The 10,771-nt window shown below is 42.8% G+C and overlaps 1 protein-coding gene across 1 annotated transcript in view; it reads left to right on the forward strand.

Annotated features, from left to right (window-relative positions):
• The first annotated feature begins 774 nt into the window (after positions 1-774).
• LACTB2 (lactamase beta 2) overlaps positions 775-10,771 on the forward strand; it is a 30,566-nt gene continuing 20,569 nt past the window's right edge. Inside the window, exons 1-3 of the mRNA XM_057531910.1 lie at positions 775-1,022; positions 7,192-7,355; positions 8,401-8,470. Coding sequence (XP_057387893.1) covers positions 901-1,022; positions 7,192-7,355; positions 8,401-8,470 — 356 coding nt within the window. The 5' untranslated portion in view covers positions 775-900. The remainder of the gene's footprint in view (positions 1,023-7,191; positions 7,356-8,400; positions 8,471-10,771) is intronic.

Here is a 10,771-nt window from a genome sequence, read left to right on the forward strand (position 1 = left end):
CACACACACACAGGACACACACACAGGACACGGGACACACACACACACAGGACACACACACAGGACACAGGACACACACACAGGACACACACACAGGACACGGGACACACACACAGGACACACACACACAGGACACAGAGGACACAGAACACACACACACAGGACACACACACAGGACACGGGACACACACACACGACACACAGGACACACACAGGACACACGACACACACACACACAGGACACACGACACACACACACGACACACACACACACAGGACACACACGACACACAGGACACACCACACACACACACACACACACACCCCTCACCCTCGCCTGAGAACCCTACGAGCGATCCTTCCCGGGATTTTGTCCTCAGTAACTAACCCCAAACCCCTCGCTCCATCACAAGACTTCCCCGGTTAAAAGGTCTCTCGTGCACTTGAATGAACTCGCCTGCCTGAACACAAACTCCTGCGAAGGCACCAGTTTCTATGACAGGCGGCAGCGCCCGCAGGCCGGGAACCCAGCCTGGCCTCGGGCCGCCTCACAGCACACGCCCGCGAACTCCCTCGCCCTCGCCCTGCGGCCCGCCAAACCCGGGCAGCGTCACGTGGCCGATGGCCCCGCCCCTCGCGCAGCAACAGACTCCCCCGCCCTTCCCGCGCCGCTCGCGCGTCGTCACGTGCTCCCGGGCCCCGCCCGCGGCACAGCGGCTGATTTCCCCTGCCCGCCCCCGCGCCTCACGTGACCTCTGCCCCTGGCCCAGCAGCAGAGCCCCACCCCGCTCCGCAAGCGCAGCGTCACGTGACCGCTGGCCCCGGCCCCCAGGGCCTGGTTGCTTGTTCCGCGCTCCGGCGGCTGTTCTCGCTCCGCGCGGGCGAGCGGCAGAGGTGGAGATGGCAGCCGCCTTGCATCGCGTCGAACGGCTGTCCAGTCGGGTGATTCGCGTCCTGGGCTGTAACCCGGGCCCCATGACCTTGCAGGGCACCAACACCTACCTGGTGGGGACCGGCCCCAGGTAAACGTTCCCCCCCCCACCCCGCATCCTACACACCGACCCGCGGGACGCATGGAGCTGGGGCTGCGAGGGCTGCTCGCCGCGGGCGGAGAGACTGTGCGCCCGCAGCCGGCACCACGGCGTCCTGCCCCAACCGGGCGGGACCACCCGCAGACGCCCAGGTGCAGGACCTCCCCCACATCACGACCACCCTGGGTGGTCAACTGTCTAGCTTACAGCTGGCTAATGAAAAAAAATCACTTCGTGGTTTTGAGACCTAATTTACTTTGCATGATATGGAATGCCAGGATGAGCGTGATTAAGCTGTTGAGAAACTAGAATCGCCTGGAGTTAATCCAGGAAAGCGTTTACTTTCCACACCTGACTTTCACTGGTGTTTGGCCCGGAGTTTAACTTCGGTTCGCAAAAGCGATTCGTTGTGCTGAGGCCTTTTTCTTAACTCAGCAGCAGAGGGCAGGATTTTCTTGCTTCAAATTGCTCGAGTCTGTTGAAGAGCCCCCTAGCTCTTGGGAAAGAGAAGCTAACTTTGTTTTTGTTGCTGTTGTGTGGCCTTATTTAAATTACTCTGCGGAGGGAATAACCTGTCTGTATTTCCAAGATTTTTCTCTTGTTCAGATGCATTCTGTTTTAGTGGAATTATGCGGAAATGGGAACATGTGATTTACTGCACAATAAGTGCATTGAGCAATTTTTGTGTAGTACTTAGTCTTTAGTATACTCTAGATAATAGAAAATGAAAATAAGATATAGTTCTGCTTGAGCCCAGAATTTAATTGTTCAGTCCGGACGTGTTACAATTAGTAAAATATAGTTGATTACTAAGAACGGTTTAATAAGTATAGTTTATTGGGCTTTCATTTGAAGTATCCACTGTATTTGGCTTTTTCCAGTAAATCACAATTTTAGAAGCAGCAGGATGGAGGGTCTGGAAGTACTGCACATCAAGCAGAAAGCAACAAGTTGAGTCCACGGTAAAGAAGGCAGGGTCAGAGCTTTGAGCTGCCTCCGGAATCGAGGAGAACAGAAGATTAACCAGAAAAAACACCTGGTATCTAGCGTAGAGTCTGGGTTAGCTGAGACTCCCTCACCCTAGGAAGTCCATAGGTATGCTTTTCACTTTTCAGTGTGTCATCTTAAACGAGCTCTAAAAGACAGTACCTAACATGAAAATTGCATGTAGTCAAAATTATCCTAGAAAGTCTCTCAGGAAAACACCATGTTGGAGATAAGTGTACTCTCTCAGTAAGTTCAACACAGCCTGCTTTTCTTCCAGTGGTGAAACAGATGACTGGTTCTGTTTGAAAACCAGATGAAGAAGTTGGCTTAGGTTTAGGGGCCATGTTGTATGAAAAATCCATACTGTGTCTTTAAACACTAGAATCACACTCCGCGTGGCAAGGTGCTGGTGCTAAAAGACATGAGAAACCTGAAACTGATTGAGGGAAGAGCAGATTCACGGCCTTCCATCTTACACTGCTTAGACTACTACCCACAAAAACGTAGGGAGTGGAACGGCCAGTGGAATCACTCATAGATGAGAGAGAGGTGATGATGAACCCATGTAGTTGAACTAGAATAAGTTAATGTACAGGTGCTGCTGCTCTGCTGTATAAAGTAGATGTTAGGTGGCTAGAAATGAATATTAATTGGGTCCAAGTAAGTGGTTCTGATAATGGTATCCATCTGCTCCACTAAGATCACAGGTGCCTCCTGGATCACTAAACCCAATGGCATTTTTCCATTCCCATCTTATTTGAACTTCAGTATCTTTTGATGCTATTGACCACTCCCTCCTTGATTTGCTTAACACCGCATTCTCCTGGTTTCCTCTCACCTATCTAGCTACTCTTATACAATTTCCTTTATAGAATCATCCTCTATACCAGGTATTTTAAGTGTTTGAGCCCTTCACAAGGCAATCCTACTCTTTCTTCTGTTCTCATTGTTATGTTCTTTACCTAGGGGATCTTGTCTACTTCCTTGGCTTCACCTGTTTTATTCATTAATAACTCCCAAATTTACAGCTCCAATGTAGACAAATCCAAGCTTCATCTTCAGACTAGGATAGCCTAGTTTCTTAAAGCTCTAGTTGGATGCCTCACAGCCACTTGAAACTCATTGTTTCCCACTGGTCTTCTTCCAGTCATCCAAATCTTGGTAAAGAGAACCATCCCCACGTTTGATCAAGGCAGATACTTAAGTACCCTCCTTGACATTTTTCTTTGCTTCCTGCACACGCATATCCAAGCCATTAAGAAGATCTCAGCATTTTCACTGCTGTCACCCAGTCCAAGCCAGTACAACTCTTGCTTAGGCTTTTAAAATAGTCTGGCTTCTCTGCATCTACTTCTGTCCCTCTTCAATCCATTCTCCCCCACGTAGCCAAAGGAGTATTGTGGGGTTCTTGTTTTCTGTGTTCTGGTCTCTTATCCTACAGCAGGGTAGCCTAGCTTATTCACTGGCTAGTTTCAGGGTTCCAGTGGAGTGAGAGGAAGCACGGAAAGACCTGGAGGCTGAGGCTTACGAATGGCAAGCCATCACTTTCATGTCAGTCTGTTTTCAGTAGGAAAACCCAGTGTAAGTCCATACCCAAAGGATGAGGAAACAGACTGCCATCCTTGATGGGAGGAGCTTCAAAGTGACATTTCAAGGGACATTATTATACGTAGGTGAAACCTGAAACTTTTTTTTCCTTGCAGTATGCTTAAAATGAGGTCTGTTTGTAAAGTAGCAATACAACTTGGTCTTGATTAAGTTGCCCTTTAATAAAACACCTCTGGTATTTTTTTAAAGTTTTTGGAGACATAATATTCCTTACTGACTGTTTTAAATGTGATTTGATAAAAAAGAAAGCCTTCATTCATAGTAGAAAAATTTCTAAGTGCCTACTGTGTCTCAGGCAATATACTAGGAGTCTCCTATGGACTTGGTAGAAAAAATACACACATAACAATAGTTTTGCTTTCACTTGGCTTGGCGAATTGTAGATACCATAAATCAAATAGCCCCCAGGGAATTCCCTGGTGGTCCAGTGGTTAGGACTCCATGCTCTCACTGCCGAGGGTCTGGGTTCAATCCCTGGTTGGGGAACTAAGATCCCACTAGCCTCAGTGTGGCCAAAAAAACCCAAAAAAACAAAAAACATATAGCCCCCAAAATGGATATATAATTTACCATTTGACGAGGCCGATGAAGAGTAAGTCTAGAGTTCTGGAACCATATAATTAAAGATTTTAATCTAGTCACTGTCAAGAGAGGTTTCGTAAGGGTGTGGCAATTCAGTTGACATAAGAAGTCACAGAAGAGATGTGTCTGGCTGCATTTAAAACTTTGTGACTCACCAACATAACAGAGTTGGATTTTTTGGAAAATGGAAACTAGAAGGCCTTGTGATATTCTGATCTCCGATATATCTCATCACCCTGAGTCAAGCTTCTCTCCCATCCCGGCCACATGGGCTCTATCCACTCCGCCTCAGAGCTTTCATGCCTGCTTTCCTCTCTGTCTCCCACTTATCCTTCTCTTCACCCAGCCACCCTCACTCATCCTTTAGAGCTCTGTTAAAATATCATTTCCTCAATAAAGCCTTCCCTGACGCCTTACACTGTGTTAGGTTAATGTAATACACTGCCTTAGCATTCCATACTTGTCATGGCCCTTATGTCAATAATAAAATGATTTTTTGTGTGTAGGAAGAAGCTTAATGTCTTTCCCCAACTCCACTCCCCACTAGAATATAAATTCAATGAAGGCTTATTTATTACTATATCTCTGGCACCTAGCACAGAGCCTTGTACATAGTACAGTAAATATTTGCTGAATGAATGAGCATTCTCTTTTTCCCTTCATTTGCTCTGTTAGGATTCTATTACTGCTGGATAACTGCAGTTTTAACCAGTCTTCCTTCCCGTTTCTGATCAGCCCATAGATGCCTAATGAATTTCCCTAAAGCACTCAGACTTACTGTGATGCCTAGTACAGAGGTATTCAGTAAACATTTGAATGGACCAATAATAGCCAGATCTTCCAAAGAGTATTTCCACATTCCTCTTCTGCCTAAAAACCTCTAAAAGATGGATTTTTAATCTTTACTATCAAAATTGTAAATACCTTGAGGGTGAGTATACTATTTCTTCTTAATAGGAAAAGGCAGTCTAGGGGACTAGTTGGGGTTAAGACACTGGGCTCTGATTATCAGGTCCCAGTGCCTGGCTCATGGCTGTGGACAAGACAGTTGATTCGCTAAGCGTCAGATTCCTTCTCTATACAGTGAGGGTTGTATCGTACCCACCTCAGACGGATGTTATGAGGATTCAGTGAAAATTCATATCTAAAGTACTTAAATTCTAGCACGGGGAAAGCACGTCAGCTATTACTTTACTCACTTTTTCCTCCCTTATGGCATCCAGACAATACTGGGTTTATAGTAGGTGCTCAGAAAGTACTTAATGATTTTGTAAGAGGGACAGCAAATTGACAGAGACCATTTAATAGCTATCTCAATGTTGATAGAAAATACCTAAATGAGGAAGTTGATGCCACTAACTTCCGTTAGTTGAAGAATTTTTTTCTCCGTTCACGTAGCAGATTGTTACTGCGTGCCAGGCCCTGTGCTCTGGTGAATAAATTGGTCACAGACCTGTACAGATGCTTCTTCACTCTTCTCTTGTCCCCTGGATTAGCATAACTCGCATTTGCAAAATGACATCCTAAGATGGGGTATTGTCTGGGGCTGTGAAGGACACAGCCCACCTAGAGACGACAGTGTCTGATCCTCTGCACTAACTCTTCACAGACGTCATTGATAGACTTGCTGTTTGTTAAGGAGGGAACAACCTTTTTTTCCAGTTTACAGCTGAGCTTGTACTTAGGCCACATGAAGAATGATTCTAGGTGTTTCCCATGGAGTCCACTTCCTCCAGAGATGCACAGTGTGTCTTGAATGGACAAGTGACTGTGAAACCGAGTCCCCCTAAAGCCACGCTTCCTTACGGAGTTGATGACTAATCTCTCTATCGAAAACTTTATTCTCTTTCTTGTCTCCTCTGCCCTCAGTCCTGTGCTACCTAAATATTCATCCACCAGAGTCAGATGACTGAAATTGCTGTTAACAACATCGTTCATGTACTAAAATTGCTGTTACAGATATCATCATTGGCGTACAAAGTCAGGTTGTTTCTCCAGGGCAAGATGGGTTTTTGTCTTGCAAGAAAGGCATGGCACATAGCAGATCATTCGTAAACAGTTACTGATGAATTAATACACAAATAGAATGACTGAAACTTTGCATCAAGATGAATCATCTCTCCCCCAGCCTGAATTCGGGAGGGATTCCTGTGAAACAGCGTGAATTTAAGAAGTCAGTGAATTGGTGCTGGAGGAGGAAAATGTCACCCTGATTTCTTCCAGAAAACTTCAGAGAGAAAGACCATCATCCCATAAAATAGTGAGGAAAGGCAAACAAAGTAGAAGGTGGGTTCAGAGCCACAAGCAGAAAAAGATAACTAATGAGGTGGTCTGAGTAGAGAAAGGAAGCAGCTCAGACACTCCCCGACACTTCCCTGCTGCCTGCACTTTCACATAAGGCAGCCTGTGTAAAACTTCGGTGATCCGTTTTGTGTATAGTGCAGAAGACTAGGTTTCCTTAGGGATACCATCGAATCAGATTCTTTCATATCTCCGAGACATTTGAGGATGTTGTAAAAGATCTCAAAGGCAGCGTGGATAAAAGCGTGTATTCTGGCGCCAGAATACCTGGGTGCAAATGCTGCTTCTGCCCTATCTTTGCAGAGTAACCTTGGGCAAGTTACTTAATTTCTGGATATAATAATGAAAAGCCTACTTCAAAACGGTGTTACGAGAAATACAATTGTTAAAATATGTCAGGTGCTTGGAACAGTGCCTTATTTCTTTTAAGTGCTATGTAAGTGTTCAATACCATTGCTATTATTCCTTGTTCAGACTCACATTTGTAAGGTTTTTTCAAAGAACTTTCTGAAGGTGAGATGATTATAGTTAAGCTGAAATAACATACAGCTGGTTTTCAAGCACATTGGAAGCGAGGCAATTTGTGCAGTTTCTTAAATGTAATGTAAATTATCTGTGTGAGAAATATGCTGATACAAACTCTGTGTTCCGACTGTATGATTATCTTCCATTTAATTTTCAGGAGAATCCTCATTGACACTGGAGAACCAGCAATTCCAGAATATATCATCTGTTTAAAGCAGGCTCTGACAGAATTTAACACAGCAATCCAGGAAATCATAGTGACCCATTGGCACCGTGATCATACCGGAGGCATAGGAGATATTTGTAAAAACATCAATAATGGTAAACAGAAAACATTCGTTAAGCTCATTGAAGAAAACTGTGTCTTCGGAATAATTTACTTCAGTTAACAGAGCTAAGTAAGCTAGTAAACCATTTACTAGCTTACTTACATATTTAAATGGTACTTTCAGAAATTACTGTAACTTGAACACTATCCCCAGTTTTAACAGAGGAGGAAAGGAAAGGTCCTATTTTCTGTTTCAGATCTCTTTTCCCTCTTATTTTTCCCCTTTGGCCAGTGATGAAGATCAGTTTTAATTTAGTTTGTATGACAATTACTCTTTCAGATTTAATAATAACTAACTACTGTTGAGCATTTACTGTGTGCCAGGCACTGTGCTGAACATTTGGCCTGAGTACTGTGAGGTGGATATGTTCTTGTCCACATTCTAAATGTGACCTCACGTCTTCCATAACATAAGGCAATTACCACAATGAACTGAAATACTGGGGAAAGATCATTGTATTGATAATTCTCTGTCCCTGAAACCTATTCAGTACTGACACCTTACCATCCCCCTTATTCCCTCATCCCACCGTCACACACATAGATTCATCCATCCATCCATCCATTCATCCATTCATTCATTCATCCATCCATCCATCCATTCTTTCCTTTAGTAAATACTGGAGTCACTGCTAAATCGGTGTCATTCTTGGCACACGGGACCTAGCAGTGAGCAAAACAAAGACCGCCTTCATGGAGCTTCGTTCTAGTTGGGAAGGTAAATGGTAAATGAATCTTAGGTCAGATGGTGACAGGTGCTATGAAGAAAAATGAAGCTACATGAAGGCAAGGGGAGAGAGTAAAGCGGAGGAGGGCGGTAGCAGTGGTGTCTGGGGTGGAGGGAGAGGGGGTGAGCTGTACGGTGTCTGAGAGGAGGGCACACCCAGCAGAGGGCATTGCCGGGCAGAGACACTGGAGTGGGACTTTGTGTGTGTCCAAGGCACAGGAAAGACAAGGAGGTCAAGAACGTTCATTCACAAAAGGGATGCATGTAGGCATTTGACTAGTATTTTTTAATGTTTGTAACTATCTTTTTAGGCCTTGAGACTATAATTGGGACACCAAGATATTCTCAGGCACAGCCCCCAATATCACCAGGCGGCCCATTGTAAAGACCTGTCTCCCCTCACTCTCTTACCCTCTAACCTCCTTTCTTCCAATCCAAAGGGACTGCCCTCCGCAGGAAATCATTCTCTCTTAGTCTGACCTGTCCTCACCTTTCTTTCTCTTGTCCATCATTAAATTTTGTGAATTAAAAAACTATGCTGAGGATCCTTAATTAGCTTTGGCCAGCTCTTTTAGCATGCGGGTCAGCTTGAAAAATTGAAATGTTTATGGCCCCCTTTCTCTCCTTCATAAATCAGCTTTATTGAGCTTGAATTTACATACATGAAATGTACCCATAAAATGTATAGTTTGGCAAACACCTATGTGACCACTCCAGTCAAGATAAAGAACGCTCCCACTACCCCAAAAAGAGGTCCCCTCATGCCCCTCTGCAGTGATTCCCCCTCCAGCTCCAGCAACCACTCATCTGCTTTATACCACCATAGATTAGTTTTGCCTGTGTTCTAAAGTTTCCTAGAATGGAAGGATACGGCATCACTCTTTGTCTGGCTTCTTGCACATTAGCACCTTGTTTTTGAGATTCACCCATTTCATGCATCAGTAGTTTGTTCCTTTCTTATTGCCAAGTAGTAATCCATGGTAGAAATATACCGCCATTTGTGTATCCATTCACCTGTTACTGGACATCTGACCCACTTTCTTTAAATTAAAAATTAAAATAGTTTGGGGTTCCCTACAAATAATGAATACTTATATGATAGATTACCTATTATGTTGATTTAAAGAAAATCAAAAAGAAATTTGACAATGCTTTATAGCCATGAAAACTTTAATACTTGTTTGAGAAGTGGCTTGTTGTGTTTCGTTCTGAACTTTATTGAAGCTAGACCAGCTACATGCAGACCTTGAGTCCCTCAGCACTGAAATTGTTCAGGGTTACCTTTCAGGATCTCCCCCCAAAAGTTCCATGTATTTCTTCATTCTCTAAATCCTTAATCACTAGCATTCTTGTTCCATTTTGCTTTATGATTTCTTTTTATTCCATATTTTAATTATTAGTTTAAATGTTTTATAATTTTGTTTAACTATTAGTGTGGCAGAATTTTTCAAGTACTTTACAATGCTAACATCCTGTGTTTTTACAGCCCACACCAAAATTATGAATGCCATTTATAAGATTTCTATGGGAAGTTACAGTAACTCTGAAGCAATCTGCCTACAAAAATTTAAACTATGATCAGTGTATGATTTGGGAACTCCTAGTGGCTTACAGGGAGCCAGAATTTTACCAGACATGAGAACTGTATAGCCGCAGGCTGCTCAAGTTTTTTGTTTGGGCTTGGTTTTGGGCAAATCTTGTAAAATATATTTTGTTATCTAATAATTATTATTTTGCAGCTTAAGTTGGGCCTTTGCCATGTATTTAACCTCCGAGTCCTAGTAGTCAAATGTTTGCTTCTTGCTATTCAATTAGAATGTGTTTTTATTAGAAAGTATTATACATGAGCAATATCACATGTTTGTATCAGCTTAAATAATTAGCATTGGCAATGATATTATAATCCATAAACCTTAACAAATGACTGAGGGTTTCCTCCTGTTAAAATAATTACATGATAGAGACAGAAAGTAGATAAGTGGTTGCCAAGGGCTGTGAGAAGGAGAGAATAGGGAGTGAGTACCATTGGGTATAGGGTTTCGGAATGTTCTAAAATTTTATAGTGGTTATGGTTGTACAATTCTTTGAATACACTAAAAAAAAAACCAGCAACAACAGTGAATTGTACATTTCAAAAGGGTGAATTTTATAGTATGTGAATTACATCTCAATAAGCTTTTATTTAAAATAATAATTACTATTATATGATTGATTTCAGCATGCCCTTCTCCATCTTGCCTGTGTAGATTGCTACTGTGAATACGATATGTGTTTTCAAATTTGCACATAATTTTAAAAACTGGCACGGAGTTATTTTATAGTGTGACATTTGTTTTGTAATTTTGAGATAGTTGTGAGTTTTCTGGAAGGATCATCTGCCTCACAACTAGAGATGTAGTATCTCCACTTCTTTACTGAAAAAAAAATTATGCAGATTACAAATAAAAACAAACAAAAAAACCTTGCTATCTCACTCTAGAACAAAGACAGCCTTACTGTGTAATGTCAGTTCCCAGAATAGCATATTATTTTTTGCTTCAGCCTCTCAAGATACAAAGTAATGGAATTTGGCACTGGAGAGGGAAGGTCTAGTTGCTGTTGTTTTATTTTTATTATATTTGAGATATTTCTATCCTTTATCCTTCCTACTAGCCAGATTTCTATGCCTTGTCAGTTTTCCTT

This window comes from Balaenoptera acutorostrata, chromosome 17 (assembly GCF_949987535.1).
Source record: "Balaenoptera acutorostrata chromosome 17, mBalAcu1.1, whole genome shotgun sequence".
Taxonomy (NCBI): Eukaryota; Metazoa; Chordata; class Mammalia; order Artiodactyla; family Balaenopteridae; genus Balaenoptera; species Balaenoptera acutorostrata.